Below are 18521 nucleotides of genomic sequence, written 5' to 3' on the forward strand. Positions count from 1 at the left end.
CGAGTTCCAGTTCTTCCTGATTATGACTCTTGATTGTTCAGCGTGATCGTTGGTTTTGCTAAAGTGATAATCGTCTTAATTAAGCACCAATTCACCCATATTAACATGACACGTCGTTATATAACTGAAATATTGTTAAAAGCAGCTATATACCAATTCATTCATTTACTCACATAATTATACGCCATATAACTATTATAGATGCTTTAATGAGAGCGGGTGAGTGAATGAGTTGGATTTAACGCGGCTTTTAACATAATTCCAGTTATATCACGGCGTGTCAGCTTAACTTGGGCGTAAAGCCCGAAGAGATACAGGTCTCAGACGTTTACCACTTTAGAGAAACCCACAAGCATTGGTATGGCGCTGACAAACCTAGAAACATAATCGAAGTGACCCGGGTCTCGCACCCACAATCATAGGTTTCTGGCGTGCCAAAGGGACGCAACTCTGCAGATCGAATTGCGGCGCCGTAGACAACTATTCGAACCGTGCGCCAGGTGCTTGTAGTGAGTGAGTGAGTATGGTTTTACGCCGCTTTTAGCAATATTCCAGCAATATCATGGCGGGGGACACCAGATATGGGCTTCACACATTGTACCCATGTCGGAAATCGAACCCGGGTCTTCGGCGTGACGAGCGAACGCTTTTACCACTCGGTTACCCGACCGCCCCTCCAGGTCCCTGTAAAGACAACCTGGCAGTTTAAAGTAGACATCAATGAATATCATTACCATTGTAGTTATGTTATTTAGTCTTGAAAGAATAATGATGGTAATATTGTTGTTTCAGTTACGGCTATGTTTATACGACTGTCATCACAGAAATGAAAAAGTACCTCAAGTGGCTTGCCGCAAGGTAAATTATGAAAACTTACTTCATGTCTTTATTTCTCCAAAGAAGCCACCACAGGCGGTACAAGAGCAAATAACAAAGTAGAACATTATTATTCATTTGCATGAAATAAAAGTGAGTGAGTGAGTTGGGTTTAACCTCGCTTTAAACAGTTTTCCAGTTATATCGCCGCGTGTCAGCTTAATGTGGGAGGAAAGCCCGAAGTGATGCAGGTCTCAGACGTTTACTATTTCGGTGAAACCCACGAGCACCGGTTTGGGGCTGACAAACCTAGAAACATAATCGGGGCGAACAGGGATTCGAACCCACAATCAAATGTCTCTGGCGTGCCCAAGGGACGCAACTCTGCACAGCGAATCGCTCATGACATAAGAATGGCAACTATAATTTGTGAGTTTGTAACTTATTGAATATTTTGCTGACACATTTTGAAAAAGACATTTTCATTCTTTAAGAATTGTAAGTACAAAATAGGCGTTTATATGTTTGGCAATTTTAAATACTTTTGTGGTATATACAATAATTTATAATAATGGAATGCTTCGCAGCGAAACGTATTACGAAACTCGTCCGCAACGGCGGGAGAGTCACGTAAAATACACAATCTGTTTTCTCTGGCACTGCCAGTCAAGCGACCTGTCTAAACTGGGAGGTTATGGTTTGTTGTGATATTTTATTAAACAAAGAATTAGATGTGAGCCTGCATCCTTTGTGTGGAAGGGATCAAGACTTCAGTACCACTCACCTTTAGGTTTCACAAAAATATATCTTAAAATTACCCATAATGATGTGATAATTATCCAATATATACTCTTAAAAAAAATAAAGAAACGCAAAACCAGATTTGTGTGACGTAGGAAAATAGATTAATACGAGGAACCGTACAAGGTATTGAGCCAAAAAGTTGTGGAGAGACCAGTTACCGGTACATAGGAAAAGTCCAAGAAGAAGGTCAGCTATCATCAATAACGCGTATTTGTCCCCCGTTGAAATCGATAGCGGCCTGACATCTTCTGCCCATAGAAGAGACGAGTATGCGAATCACATCCTGGGGGATGGTAGCCCACTCTGCCTGCAACGCAAAAGCCAACTGTTGCAACGTCCGGGGTCCGTCTATCCAATTCATCCCACAGGTACTCTATCGGGTTCAAATCCGGGGATCTGGAGGGCCAGAGGAGAAGAACAACCTTGTTGTTGTGTAGACATGCTCTTGTAATCCGTGCTGTATGCGGTCGAGCGTTGTCCTGCTGGAATACACCCCAGCCGTTGGCTGCAACTGGGAGGACGATTGGTAGGAGATTTTTGTTGATGTATCATTGAGCCGTAAGACTGGCCTTGATATGGATCAACCCTGGATATGGATCAAACCTGTCCTAACTTGATGAGAGATAGCCGCACACATCATAACGCTGCCCCCACCAAACCTGTCCACTTCCTGTACGCAGTTTCCGGCATAACGTTCTCTCCGACGACTGTAGGCACGTGCTCTTCCATCCCCTCGACGGAGGAGGAGAAATCTTAATTCGTCGCTGAACCAGACATCTCTCCATCTCAGTTGAAGCCATACCCTGTGTTGACGACACCGATGCAATCGGTCTTTGCTCTTAAACAGTTTCGTGCGGTCTGGTCGGGGATTCTACGCAGTCCGGGTATTTGGGATGCGGTTGAGGTGGCTGTTGTCGTTCTTTCACGTAGGTGGCGCATTCGGATGTAGCGATCTTGGGCGGTGGTGGTTACTCTTCGTCGTGTTGACCCATGCTGTTGAAATCGATCCCATAGCTTTGGGATGGTGCTGGGCGCTAGATTGATAAACCCTGGCTACAGCTGATCGGGATTCCCCTGCCTGCAAGCGGCCTATGACGTTGTTTCTTTGCATTTCTGTTAACCTTGGCATGTTGTTGAACTGTCACTGTTCGATTAACGCAGATGCCAGGCAATAAAAAACCCTGCAGTTTAATACCGTTCATAGTGCTATTAAGGCGCTAGGTGCGTTTTCCCGAATCGTACGTGTCCCCCGACTAATGGTTTGCAAGTCCTTGTTGTGATCATTTTGATCCAGACAATTTGTCACTGACACAATAACACATTAAACCTCTTTATTTTGCACCTCTTGGTCCGCTAATTTTGCTTTTATGGTAAAAAATATCCGTATTGCGTTGCTTTTTTTAAGAGTATATGCACATATACAATTTGTTATTCTCTATGCTGAGATGTCAGTTGAAGCGATATGGCGTCGTATATGCTTACCCTCTTTGCAAACGCCTGGTGTCATAACTAATTTTTAGTGACCCATTCATATAATTTCCACGCTATTTTGCATTTTACGCCAAATGGAATCTTTTTCGGAGGATTACTGGTTATTTTCCGGTGTTGACGTTATATGTTTAAGTTAATATATACGTTTTTCATCGTTTGTTGTCTTGAATTGTCTGTGAGCGAATTACACAATAACCTTCTCGAAACTCACAGGGACGGACTATCTGTCCCTCCAAATGAAGCGTGCAAGTCTTACACCAAAGGTTCACGGCCTACATATCCCTGGGACCAGATCGGTGGTGTAATGGTAGAGCGTTCGCCCGGAGAGCGGAAGGTCCTTGGTTCCATACCAAAAGACGTTATAAGATTACATTAAGGGGCTAAAACAAGGACTGGTCGGCTCGGAATCTATACTGTGTCTGAATTGGGTATTTATTTTAAACTGCGGCATGGTATCTCAGTGGGCTAGCACTGTAAAATCGGCATTAGTCCGGACTATTCCAAGAACACATACACACGCACGCACGCACGCACGCACGCACGCACGCACACACCTGCATGAACGTTGCTATATAAATGTTATAATCTTGGGCGCGACGCTAAAGCCATTTTAACTCAACTTAGGAGCGGTAGGGTGGCCTAGCGGTTAAAGCGTTCGCTCGTCACGCCGAAGACCCGGGTTCGATTCCCGACATGGGTACAATGTGTGAAGCCCATTTCTGGTGTCCCCCCCTCCGCTGGAATATTGCTAAAAGCGGCGTAAAACCATACTCATTCTCTCACTCAACTCACCTTACATATTCCTTGAGAGATAATACGTAGGTCCTCGTAACTCGTTGGCTATTCTCTAAATAATCATCAATACTTTTAAACTTTGTTGTTGTTTACATTTGGTATTTACTGTATTCCATAAATTTGAAATAATTCAGATCACCATGATGCTGTTTTCGTCTTATATTCTAGGATTGTTGATAAAGGAGGAAAAATACAGAGACGAAAACTTTCTTCCCTGCAAGAAGTAAGAAACTTTGTACTTATTATTCCAACTTGACAAAGGCATTGTTTTATCAAAGGAACCTATATTGATGCATCAATATATTAGCGTTATGTCCCTCAGTTGTCAGGATCTGCTTTTCGTGGGAGTCCAAGATTTCCCCGGATTATGACCCTGGTCTTGCTCCACTACCCGCGGCTTTACCTTCGTATACCTGTAATATAACCACCTTATTAGCTTTGGCACCCTGTGTTATAATTGTAATACTTCTACCGCACTAACTTTGACACCCTGTGTTATATTTATAACTGTAATATTTCTACCTCACTAGCTTTGACACCCTGTGTTATAACTGTAATATTTCTACCTCACTAACTTTGACACACCCTGTTATACCTGTACTATTTCTACCCCACTAACTTTGACACCCTGTGTTATAACTGTAATAATTCTACCTCACTAACTTTGACACACCCTGTTACAACTGTAATATTTCTACCCCACTAACTTTGACACCGTGTGTTATAACTGTAATATTTCTACCTCACTAACTTTGACACCCTGTGTTATAACTGTAATATTTCTACCTCACTAACTTCGACACCGTGTGTTATAACTGTAATATTTCTACCCCACTAACTTTGACATCTTGTGTTATAACTGTAATATTTCTACCCCAATAACTTTGACATCTTGTGTTATAACTGTAATATTTCTACCTCACCAACTTTGACACCCTGTGTTATAACTGTAATATTCTTCCCGCCTAACTTTGACACGCTATGTTATAACTATAATATTTTTACCCCACTAACTTTGCCACCCTTTGTTATAACTGTAATATTTCTACCACATTAACTTTGACATCCTGTGTTATAACTGTAATATTTCTACCTCACTAACTTTGACACACCCTGTTATACCTGTAATATTTCTACTCCACTAACTTTGACACTCTGTGTTATAACTGTAATATTTCTACCTCACTGACCTTGACACCGTGTGTTATAACTGTAATATTTCTACCTCACTAACTTTGACAGACCATGTTACAACTGTAATATTTCTACCTCACCAACTTTGACATTCTGTGTTGTAACTGTAATATTTCTACCTCACCAACTTTGACATCTTGTGTTGTAACTGTAATATTTCTACCTCACCAACTTTGACATCCTGTGTTGTAACTGTAATATTTCTACCCCATTACCTTTGACACACCATGTGACAACTGTAATATTTCTACCTCACTAACTTTGACACGGTATTATAACTGTAAAACGACTTCATTCACCGAGTGATACGCTGTGCATACATATGGTCGACCGTTGTGGGTCACGTTCAACTATAAATGAGAATATATGCCACAAATAGGATAAATTGCATTGTAATATGTGTATGAGATTTCTGAAAATATCACATTTGCGGCAAATTGATTCAGAAATACAGATGCATTTGACACGTACCGCCGTAAATACCAGTACGTTAAGCTTGGACAGTTGTATGCTGAGGACATAAACCTCCAGTTTCAGGTGATATATGATACAGTCATACGAATAATTAATTCACCGTTATAGGATGGGCTGTACAGCCTGTACGGACTGTACAACTGAATTACTTGCGCTTTTCCAATAGGTATGCATATAAGATGTACTGACCTTAATGTTTGACGAGCCGACAGTTACACCCAAACCCACATAACTTGACCTGCTATCCAGAAGCGAATCCAGTATTTTTATAATTGTAAAAAATATGTGTATGTATGTGTGTGTATATGAGTGTGTATGTGTGTATACGTGTGTGTATGTGTGTTATAGTGTGTGCATGTGTGCGCGCGTACATTCGTGTTTGTGTGTGGGTGTATATGTGGGTGTGAGAGGGAGGAGGTGTGTGTGTGTGTGTGTGTGTGTTCTACTTTGTTCCGATATTCCAATGTGTTGCTGTGTGATCAAAGTGTTGCTGTGTGTTCAATGTGTTGCTGTGTGATCAAAGTGTTGCTGTATGATCAAAGTGTTGCTGTGTGATCAATGTGTTGCTGTGTGATCAATGTGTTGCTGTGTGATCAAAGTGTTGCTGTGTGATCAATGTGTTGCTGTGTGATCAAAGTGTTGCTGTGTGATCAATGTGTTGGTGTGTGATCAATGTGTTGCTGTGTGATCAATGTGTTGCTGCTGTGTGATCAATGTGTTGCTGTGTGATCAATGTGTTGCTGTGTGATCAATGTGTTGCTGTGTGATCAATGTGTTGCTGTGTGATCAATGTGTTGCTGTGTGATCAAAGTGTTGCTGTATGATCAAAGTGTTGCTGTGTGATCAATATGTTGCTGTGTGATCAATGTGTTGCTGTGTGATCAAAGTGTTGCTGTGTGATCAATGTGTTGCTGTGTGATCAATGTGTTGCTGTGTGATCAAAGTGTTGCTGTGTGATCAATGTGTTGCTGTGTGATCAAAGTGTTGCTGTGTGATCAATGTGTTGCTGTGTGATCAATGTGTTGCTGTGTGATCAATGTGTTGCTGCGTGATCAAAGTGTTGCTGTATGATCAAAGTGTTGCTGTGTGATCAATGTGTTGCTGTGTGATCAATGTGTTGCTGTGTGATCAATGTGTTGCTGTGTGATCAGTGTGTTGCTGTGTGTGATCAAAGTGTTGCTGTATGATCAAAGTGTTGCTGTGTGATCAATGTGTTGCTGTGTGATCAATGTGTTGCTGTGTGATCAAAGTGTTGCTGTGTGATCAATGTGTTGCTGTGTGATCAAAGTGTTGCTGTGTGATCAATGTGTTGCTGTGTGATCAATGTGTTGCTGTGTGATCAAAGTGTTGCTGTGTGATCAATGTGTTGCTGTGTGATCAAAGTGTTGCTGTGTGATCAAAGTGTTGCTGTGTGATCAATGTGTTGCTGTGTGTGATCAAAGTGTTGCTGTGTGACAATAACCAACACAAACAAATGTAAAATAGATTCTAATAAATATTTACAAATTGTTACAATTTCTCGCTGCATGTTTTGAATAAACATATCGTTTACATAAGTAAATAACACTGGCATTACATCCATCTAATAAACATTCATCACGATAAACTGTCGCATATTTGGTTAGATATACCAACCGTACAACTACATTGATTTAACTGTAAAGTACATATTGTAAGTAACTGTAGGAATACATGAATACTTACAACAGTTACATGATACACAGGATAAATCATACATGTAATGCATGTGTTATTATCTTACACTCCAGATTGGCAACACTCCACTTTTTTTGCCCATGACACATGTGCAAGTGGATAAATAAACATATTTTCAAGCGAACTGTGAGTTCATCTACAGCTTAAAATAACAACTGGGGTTACTGACAACTGCGATATCTGACAACTGGCGTACCTGAGAACTGCGGTTTCTAACAACTGTGGTATCTGAAAGCTGCGATATCAGACAACTGCTGTATCTGACAATTGGGGTATCTGACAATTGGGGTATCTGACAACTGCTGTATATGGCAACTGGGGTACCTGACAACCAAGAAACCATTCCTATTTTCCTATATGTGTTCAATATGTTGCTGTGCCTTCAATGTGTCGCTATGTCTTAAATGTGTCGCTATGTCTTCAATGTGTCAGTATGTCTTCAATGTGTCGCTATGTCTTGAGTGTGTCGCTATGTGTTCAATGTGTCGCTTTGTCTTCAATGTGTCGCTATGTCTTAAATGTGTCGCTATGTCTTCAATGTGTCAGTATGTCTTCAATGTGTCGGTATGTCTTGAGTGTGTCGCTATGTCTTCAGTGTGTCGCTATGTCTTCAATGTGTCGCTATGTCTTCAATGTGTCGCTATGTCTTCAATGTGTCGCTATGTCTTCAATGTGTCGCTGTGTCTTCAATGTGTCGCTATGTCTTCAATGTGTCGCTATGTCTTCAATGTGTCGCTATGTCTTCAATGTGTCGCTATGTCTTCAATGTGTCGCTATGTCTTCAATGTGTCGCTATGTCTTCAATGTGTCGCCATGTCTTCAATGTGCTACAATGCATTCAATGTATGTCGAGGTTTGTTGTATATTTCAGTTGTGTGGGGTCTGTGACGTCGTGATTAATTGCTGTGGTCTCGGTGCCAGGCAACTGGTTGGTGACACTAACATCCGGGCAGTCAGGGGCCAACTGGTGAAGGTTGTACATCTCGTGGTTCAGACATAATCCCATGCATATCTCACCTCTGTCTCCTGAATGAGTTGACATACTCTTGAAACAGGAGAATTTTTGAAACAGTGAATTATTTTCATTTGTTGTCAGTTTGTGTCCTCGTTTATTTGGCTATCTGTCAGTACATGAACAACATTTCTGTATCGTGTGACCTAGTGGTCTTTCAACAAACGCTTGTGTTGTGAAATCACAATAAGCTGTACGGTTGAATTCTTTCAGGACGTTGTCCATACCTTCAGCCCAGCTTAGGGGCGGTCGGATAGCCTAGTGGTGAAAGCGTTGGCTCGTCACGCCGAAGACCTGGGTTCGAGTCCCGACATGGGTACAATGTGTGAAGCCCATTTATGGTGTCCCCCGCCGTGATATTGCTGGAATATTGCTAAAAGCGGCGTAAAACCATACTCACTCACTCACTCAGCGCAGCTTGTACGGTCCAGGGGCCACTTGCACAAAGCGATCTTAGCGCTAAGTCTATCGTAAGCCTATGTTAGAGTATGGGAGTTACAATTATCTCAGCGCTAAGATAGCTTTGTGCAGGTGGGCCCAGATCCCAGGTCCATTCATGAAGGGCTGAAGTAATGTAGCTGCAATATTGGTGACTTGCATAAATACCACACTCACTCACTAACTCACTAACTCAAAATGGGTCACGAGCGATGCACTACAGTTACAGCTGATCGTGTCCCTTACCAGGTTCGAGCCCCCTGGGTCAACATGTTCTACACATCAGAGACGAGGGATGGAGTGAGCACGTACGTCTACCCACAGTGAGTATGCTACTGACACGTACTTCTACCTACAATATGTTACTGACACGTAAGTCTACCCACCATGAGTTTTACTGACACGTACGCCTACCCATCATGAGTTTTACTCACACGTACGCCTACCCATCATGAGTTTTACTCACACGTACGCCTACCCATCATGAGTTTTACTCACACGTACGCCTACCCACAATGAGTTTTACTGACACGTACGCCTACCCATCATGAGTTTTACTGACACGTACGCCTACCCATCATGAGTTTTACTGGCACGTACGTCTACCCACAATGAGTTTTACTGACACGTACGCCTACCCATCATGAGTTTTACTGACACGTACGCCTACCCATCATGAGTTTTACTGGCACGTACGTCTACCCATCATGAGTTTTACTGACACGTACGCCTACCCATCATGAGTTTTACTGACACGTATGCCTACCCATCATGAGTTTTACTGGCACGTACGTCTACCCACCATGAGTTTCACTGACACGTACGTCTAGCCCTTGTTACTGACATATGCGTCTACCCACAGTGTAAGTGACACGTACGTCTACCCATAGTGTTACTGACACGAACGTCTACCCATAGTGTTACTGACACGTACGTCTACCCACAGTGTTACTGACATATACGTCTACTCACAGTGTTACTGACACGTACGTCTACCCACAGTGTTACTGACACGTACGTCTACCCACAGTGTTACTGACACGTACGTCTACCCACAGTGTTACTGACACATACGTCTACTCACATTGTTACTGACACGTACGTCTACACACAGTGTTACTGACACATACGTCTACCCACAGTGTTACTGACACATACGTCTACTCACATTGTTACTGACACGTACGTCTACACACATTGTTACTGACACGTACGTCTACACACAGAATGCTACTGACACATACATCTACCCACAGAATGCTACTGACACGTATGTCTACCCACAGCGTTACTGACACGTACATGTTACATGTACTTTGGGGGCAATGAAACATGTTACATGTACTTTGGGGGCCATGAAACATGTTACATGTACTTCCGGGGCCATGAAACATGTTACATGTACTTTGGGGGCAATGAAAACATGTTACATGTACTTTGGGGGCCATGAAAAGATGCTACATGTACTTTGGGGGCCATGAAAACATGTTACATGTACTTTGGGGGCCATGAAAAGATGCTACATGTACTTTGGGGGCAATGAAAACATGTTACATGTACTTTGGGGGCCATGAAACATGTTACATGTACTTCCGGGGCCATGAAACATGTTACATGTACTTTAGGGGCAATGAAACATGTTACATGTACTTTGGGGGCAATGAAACATGTTACATGTACTTTGGGGGCCATGAAACATGTTACATGTACTTTGGGGCCATGAAAACATGTTACATGTACTTTGGGGGCAATGAAAACATGTTACATGTACTTTGGGGGCAATGAAAACATGTTACATGTACTTTGGGGGCAATGAAACATGTTACATGTACTTTGGGGGCAATGAAACATGTTACATGTACTTTGGGGGCCATGAAACATGTTACATGTACTTTGGGGCCATGAAAACATGTTACATGTACTTTGGGGGCAATGAAAACATGTTACATGTACTTTGGGGGCAATGAAAACATGTTACATGTACTTTGGGGGCCATGAAAAGATGCTACATGTACTTTGGGGGCCATGAAAACATGTTACATGTACTTTGGGGGCCATGAAAAGATGCTACATGTACTTCCGGGGCCATGAAAACATGTTACATGTACTTTGGGGGCCATGAAACATGTTACATGTACTTCTGGGGCCATGAAACATGTTACATGTACTTTGGGGGCAATGAAACATGTTACATGTACTTTGGGGGCCATGAAACATGTTACATGTACTTTGGGGGCCATGAAACATGTTACATGTACTTTGGGGCCATGAAAACATGTTACATGTACTTTGGGGGCAATGAAAACATGTTACATGTACTTTGGGGGCAATGAAAACATGTTACATGTACTTTGGGGGCCATGAAAACATGTAACATGTACTTCCGGGGCCATGAAAACATGTTACATGTACTTTGGGGGCCATGAAAACATGTTACATGTACTTTGGGGGCAATGAAAACATGTTACATGTACTTTGGGGGCAATGAAAACATGTTACATGTACTTTGGGGGCCATGAAAACATGTAACATGTACTTCCGGGGCCATGAAAACATGTTACATGTACTTTGGGGGCCATGAAAACATGTTACATGTACTTCCGGGGCCATGAAAACATGCTAAGAAAACGGAATAAGTGTCGGCGAAATGTATGATACAGGCCTTGGGTGTTATTCTTTTGCTGTTGCGTGTTGTGAATGTGGCGAGTCATCCTCCTCTGGTAAAAGAGAGATAACTCTTTATTTACTTCCTGTAGGACACCCCCTAAAATATGATTGCAGCTCTAATATCGTTAACCTTGGTGGGAGCAGACAAGTTGGAAACACGAGTCTAGAACCAGATCTCCATCTTGCCGAAGACATCATTAGGCGAACAAAACATCTCGTACCTGCCTTGCAGGTAAGCGATTAGACATTGAAGGGAGGCAACTCTGTTGCTACTATTGACACATTCTAAATCCGTTTGTGTGGAAGCCTCAGTGGCTGAGTGGGTGAGGTCAACTGTATGTGCTGGCGATTAAGTGCCTTACTCTCGGAGTATTGATTCCAATCCCGGATGCGACTCCTACCATTTAAGTACCAGACTTGTATTTTACTAAGACCACATTTGTATACGGATTGTCTATTCATTACTGAAGCTACTGTTACTGTCCCTGTTTGTGCTGATACTACTGGTAGTAACTTTGTTCTGCATCCAACAATCAGTGCTGCTATATTACTAATTCTTCTTCCATTGTTAACGACAATGTTTTTTCAAACATTTCATCAAATGCATATTTTCGTATTTGTTTTCTAGTTCGCAACAGGTTAATCTTTGTATAATTATGTAAGAGGTTTTTGTTTCAGGGTGCAACTGTCGTGGAGCACTGGGTTGGTCTTCGTCCCACACGGACTCCGATACGGATTGAACAGGAAGTACTCCATGGAAATGGTGCAGACATAATGGTACGTAGCTCACCTTCCTCGCTTGTCCATCCGATCAGGTCGCAAACATTTTCTTTTCTGATATATAACCTCCGAAACCAGATGAGGACCAGTTGCATGGAAGATTGAAGATTTAAGTTCCGCGTCTACATCACTAAGATTAAAATTATGTCCGTCCTTATATTAACCACTTCCACATTGCCACATGGTGTTACCATAATTTGGGCACCGCCTCCGTGGTCTAGTGGTAGAGCGTCCGTCCGGAGAGCGGAAGTTTCGGGGCTCGAACCCCGGCCGCGTCTTACAAAAAGACGTTAAAAGATAGTCCGTGTTGTTACCCTGTCTGGCGCTCGGCATTAAGAGGCTAAAACAAGGACTGGTCGGCTCGGAGTCAGTATACTGTGTCTGAGTGGGGTATTCATGTTAAACTGCGGCATGGCTTCTCAGTGAGCTAGCACTATAAACCGGCATCAGTCCGGACTAGTACAAGCAGCCACACATACACACACGTACATGCACGTCGCTATATAAGTGCAATACTCTTGGACGCGACGTTAAACCGAATTTCACCTCACCTAACCTCATCGGTCGGGATTAACTACAATAATGACTTATGGAGGGATTAACTACTATAATGCCGTATGGAGGGATTAACTACTATGATGCCGTATGGAGGGATTAACCCCTTGAAACGTTCCATTGAGAAAAGATTCATTCGTCCACTGATTTCCGATTCCGGGCAAGACAACTGTTATATATCATACGATTGCAGGTGGTACATAACTACGGCCATGGTGCCCAGGGAATCACGCTCAGCTGGGGCACCGCCCTGGAGGCCACGGAGATCGTGAGAAGATGGGCACAATCCCGCCGTCAGTGTAAACTCTGAACGAACAATCAATCCAGTATATCGTCAACAACTTGCCAACATAATCATGTTCTTGTTTAATTCATGTTTTTTTGACCATCAGCATACGTATCTTTGACAAGTATTGATTTGCATTGAGTATATCCGTCGAAGCTTCTTGCACTGAAACATTGTCTCTATGCGCTCAGTGATTGAATTGTAAGGCTTAGAATTAATTAATAATAAGACTTCTTGCGTGCGTTTGTGGACTGTTTCAAACGCACCAGTACATCGCATTTGTTTTGTCGCTGTTTTTGCAACTGTTGTGTCTGTGTTTCTGTGTGAATGTTGGGCAGTAGTATACATTTTTGGCATTTAAGGAATACCTATCATTTCAAAATTAAATATTATCCATACATTTTGCAAATGTGAAACATTGGGTGCAGCTCGGTATACATATTTGTTCTTCAAGTAATCCTATTAGGAATGTTCTGAGATATACCATATACTGATAACTGTGAATGAACTGGATAAATGAACTGATAATTTCAACAAAACTACTTGCATTGACTTCAAGTGAAAACCAAACTTTTATCTTTCATATTTCAAGATATAATATTTGTATTCAATACAAGCGACAAAACCCTTTCCTAATGCACAATAATATCTGTTTTTTCATGAATTAGGTGCCGATATTTGATATTCTAGGGGCGGGGGTAGGCCAGCGATTCTGTATTCAGGCCAGGTTGTTTTTTAATAATGTGTTTGCTTTAATTAAGACGATGAGCCAAACTACAAAATACATTTCAAACATGTATGATGCATAATTGTTATTTTCAATAATTTTCGGAGACAATTTTTTTTTCGATAAACGATCATATATACGGAGGCCAATAAAACAAAACAAAACATGAAGCTGTTTTGTAGTGAAAATCCGTAAAAAAATATTTTTTAATTAATATATTTTGCCTGACCATGGGATTTTGTAATACCGTGTAGTCTCTGCCATGACCACTGAAAAACAATATTTCTTTCCATGACACCTGACAATCATCTTGAAATTGTCCGCCTTTTTGCAATTATTTTTCATAATCATACCTTGATAAGGACTCGGTTCAAGGCATACATGACCCACCAGCGCGCACCCTGACGTTCTCTATGTCATGTTGTATTTACTCTTTGTTTCATCTACGTCATATCCATGTTATATATCACATATCTGTTGAAGGATATTTTATGTATTTAAGTTAACGGACACCGGTGTTAACTGGCATTGGATTATATATCAAGGTATACTTAATCCTCGAGGATTTGGAGGATATTGATATCATAATTGTTTATGCAATAAACGTTTCATATATATATTACAATACCTTCGTGTAATATTTGCCGGATTATATATCTCCAACATTGCTGGTACGGTGCTTGGAATTCACTCTCCTCCGTGATCGATATGTTTGTATTGTCTTCGGCAACCCATGCTTGACGTAAAAGGCGACTGTGCCTGTCGTAAGAGGCGACTAACGGGATCGGGTGATCAGGCTCGTCATCGTATCCCAGTTGCGTGGATCGATGCTCAGACTGGATTGTCTGGTCCAGACTCGATTATTTACAGACTGCCGTCACATAGCTAGAACATTGCTGAGTACCACGTTAAACAACAAACAAATAAATATGTTGTTATTACAAGTTATTTAACCATTATGATAACGTTACACTATTGTTGTTGCAGTTGATTCTGAGCCGGGAGTTCACAAACTATTTTCAACGTGCATTTTAACAAGTCCTGAAAACCAGGTTATTCCAACTCCAAAAATATAACTTTGACGTTTGTAATGCTTGTATTTTAAATAGATGTTATTCCATCTTCACTGTATGTTGTACGAAGATGTATAGATGTATTCTCAAGTCACAAGTACATGCTAACGTTTCGAAAAGTTCATACAGATTCAACAAAATATATTTTTCTGTTAGGAGATAGAACAATTATCTAAAATATTTACAGAAATCTTGAGTTCCAGATTGTCCCAAACACCATTTCAAGTTTGGAACCATACTTTAGATATATATTTGTTGTCTGTATGTCGCAAAACTTGCAAGAAAGGAGAAATATTGCTTTTCTATTTTCAAATGTATCTTTATTGATAAATATTTGAGCAAAATAAACATCAACAACTTCATTTAGTGCTGAGCAAAATAAGCTTTGTGGATTGTCCTGTGATTTCAGATCAAAAGGATTATAGTATAATGTTATACTGCTTATTATCTTAGCACCATTCCAGCAAACAGTATCAAATGAATGTCATTAACAGAGCCCCATTCCCGGGACCGACTACAACTTAATGTCATTATCTTAGCACCGGGACCGACTATAGCTAAATGTCATTATCTTACCACTGGGACAGACTATAGCTAAATGTCCTAATCTTAGCACCATTCCCAGGACCGACTATAGCTAAATTTCATTATCTTAGCACCATTCAAGGAACCGGCTTCAACTAAATGTCATTATCTTACCACCATTCCAGGAACCAGTTACAACTAAATGTCATTCTCTTAGCACCATTCCAGGAACCAGTTAAAACTAAATTTCATTTTCTCAGCACCATTCCCTGGACTGACTATAGCTAAATGTCTTTAGCATAGCACCATTCCAGGAACCAGTTACAATTAAATGTCAATATCTTAGCACCATTCCAGGAACCAGTTGCAACTAAATGTCAATACTTAGCACCATTCCAGAAACCAGTTACAACTAAATGTCAATATCTTAGCACCATTCCAGGAACCAGTTGCAACTAAATGTCAATACTTAGCACCATTCCAGGAACCAGTTACAACTTAATGTCAATATCTTAGCACCATTCCAGCAACCAGTTACAACTTAATGTCAATATCTTAGCACCATTCTAGGAACCAGTTATAACTGAATGTCAATATCTTAGCACCATTCCAGCAACCAGTTACAACTAAATGTCAATATCTTAGCACCATTCCAGCAACCAGTTACAACTAAATGTCAATATCTTAGCACCATTCCAGCAACCAGTTACAACTTAATGTCAATATCTTAGCACCATTCCAGGAACCAGTTACAACTAAATGTCAATATCTTAGCACCATTCCAGGAACCAGTTAGAACTTAATGTCAATATCTTAGCACCATTCCAGCAACCAGTTACAACTAAATGTCAATATCTTAGCACCATTCCAGGAACCAGTTACAACTAAATGTCAATATCTTAGCACCATTCCAGCAACCAGTTACAACTAAATGTCAATATCTTAGCACCATTCCAGGAACCAGTTACAACTAAATGTCAATATCTTAGCACCATTCCAGGAACCAGTTACAACTAAATGTCAATATCTTAGCACCATTCCAGCAACCAGTTACAACTAAATGTCAATATCTTAGCACCATTCCAGGAACCAGTTACCACTAACGGACACATTGTGGACGGATGGAGAAGGGCTCAGTGAAGGAAGTTTTATATGTCAAACTGTACAGGTCATCTGTAAACTGTACATCATCTGTACCAAGGTCTGTTGATGAGGAGGGAGTATGATAATTTACATGCAGAAGATTGATTCTCAGATGCTCCGGACGGTTGGTTGTTTGACAATCCAATCTTTTTTTAAATTTGGAATAACTGGTGTCGCTTAAAAACACCCTAGCAATCCACAGTAGTGTCGTATGTCAATGACATTAAGACACATCCTCAACGATGTTGCTGACAGTCATGGTATATCCTAATACTGAATATTGAAGGAGCAAACAGATGTATGAGAAATGTGTTAACAGAATCTGCACTTGATACTGAATCCCCAAGTGACAAGTCAGGGAATGAAAGGGATGGATAAGCTACCCCGGAACAAGATAAAAAACAACAACAAAACACCAGTGTCTTTTAGTTGATCTCGAGAAATACTGGTGAAAGTCACATTGAAATGAAGAAGCTTACTACAAAACTTGATGATTTCAAAATAGTAATTAATTAACAAGAGACAGTTTTCCAATCTCGATCTTTGTAAGACTGAATTTAACCGCTGAAAAAGTGTTCATCAGACCGATCAAGGAATTTGTGTCACAAATTAAGAACAGATTGGATGATATTATAAAATACCTGCACGTTTTGGTCACATTTGGAGGAAGTTACGTACTGATACGAAGGACAGAATACGAACAATTATTATGAAGGAAGACTGTGCACACTGAAAAAATACTGATGTATTAGTTTGTGCTTCTAGCACTGTTCTAAGTACCATATCTCCAAAAGAAAATTATAGTGGTGTTTCACAACCATACTCTTCTATCTCCAAAACGAACTTGAAAGTGTCTGTATTCAGATAGAAATGCTCAATTCCAACAAGAAATAGCTGAACACTTTCCTCATTTGACTATTTTACAATTGTACATTTTCAGTGATAGTAAATGAAGAGTAATATCGTTGCAAACTATCAAAATATACTGACATTTTGCATCACTTATTATCCATCTTTTCAATTTGAAAATGTTCTATCTCCCGATCACGTGATAAAAGGAATTATTTTCATCGGATACGCAATTGGAACAACCTGGAACTTAGATTTAGTTTTAGATTTGGAGATAACACAACGCTGTTAAGATTAAATCTAATTTCTCTTCACAATAATGACTTGAAACTTCATCAGGACATAGAACAAAGTCTCCTGAGTGATTCAAAACCTTAACTCAATTGTGACCAAAAGTGGAGATAGAACAAGCTGGGTCCCAGGGCACGAAGTAAAACTACTTTGCCAAATTATAGAGAAAAAGTATATCCCAGAGGAAATAGAAACCGCGCTCCATACAAAGTGGTGTAAATGCTATGTGACTGAAAATAACAACACAATCAATGGTTTGTCATCACAATTTCATTGACAAAAACCCATACCTTGTAACAGGAGACCTACACTGAAGATAGGGTTGTGTACCAACTCAATTAACAATGTCAATGGAATTGATACCAAACTGCCACATTAACAGCGTGGACAATTTCAGAATTAGTAATATTGCAGCACTGATGGTTGGAAGCAGAACAAAGTTACTACCAGTAGTATCATTCCAACAGTGACAGTTACGGTAGCTTCAGTAATGAAGAGACACTGCCTTTAAAAAAGTGGTCAAATATGACACACGTTACTTTTGGGTTTAAACTTTCTTAGTAAAGTACAAGTCTAGTACTTTAGTACTTTAATGGTAGGAGTCGCAACAGAGTTGCCTCTTTTCCATGTCTAATCGCTTACCTGCAATTCAGGTTCGGGTTGTTATGTTCGCCTAATGATGTCTTCGGCAAGATGGAGATCTGGTTCTAAACTCGTGTTTCCAACTTGTCTGCTCCCGCCAAGGTTCACGATATTAGAGCTGCAACCATATTTTAGGGGGTGTCCTACAGGAAGTAAATAAAGAGTTTTCCTCTCTTTTACCACGGGAGGATGACTCGCCACATTCAAAACACGCAACAGCAAAATACTAACAGCTTAGGCCTG

The 18521-nt window shown here is 40.7% G+C and overlaps 1 protein-coding gene across 2 annotated transcripts in view; it reads left to right on the forward strand.

Moving 5' to 3' along the window:
- The window catches only part of LOC139445635 (D-aspartate oxidase-like), a 33679-nt gene extending 19374 nt beyond the window's left edge, over positions 1-14305 (forward strand). For both annotated transcript variants that reach the window (XM_071226817.1, XM_071226826.1), the window contains exons 5-11: positions 793-858; positions 4075-4129; positions 8162-8263; positions 8990-9063; positions 11522-11639; positions 12086-12184; positions 12936-14305. In XM_071226817.1, coding sequence (XP_071082918.1) covers positions 793-858; positions 4075-4129; positions 8162-8263; positions 8990-9063; positions 11522-11639; positions 12086-12184; positions 12936-13052 — 631 coding nt within the window. In that variant the 3' untranslated portion in view covers positions 13053-14305. The remainder of the gene's footprint in view (positions 1-792; positions 859-4074; positions 4130-8161; positions 8264-8989; positions 9064-11521; positions 11640-12085; positions 12185-12935) is intronic.
- The last annotated feature ends 4216 nt before the right edge of the window (positions 14306-18521 follow it).

The sequence above is a fragment of the Haliotis cracherodii genome, unplaced genomic scaffold (genome assembly GCF_022045235.1).
Source record: "Haliotis cracherodii isolate W230 unplaced genomic scaffold, xgHalCrac1.p SCAF_10, whole genome shotgun sequence".
NCBI classification, from domain to species: domain Eukaryota; kingdom Metazoa; phylum Mollusca; class Gastropoda; order Lepetellida; family Haliotidae; genus Haliotis; species Haliotis cracherodii.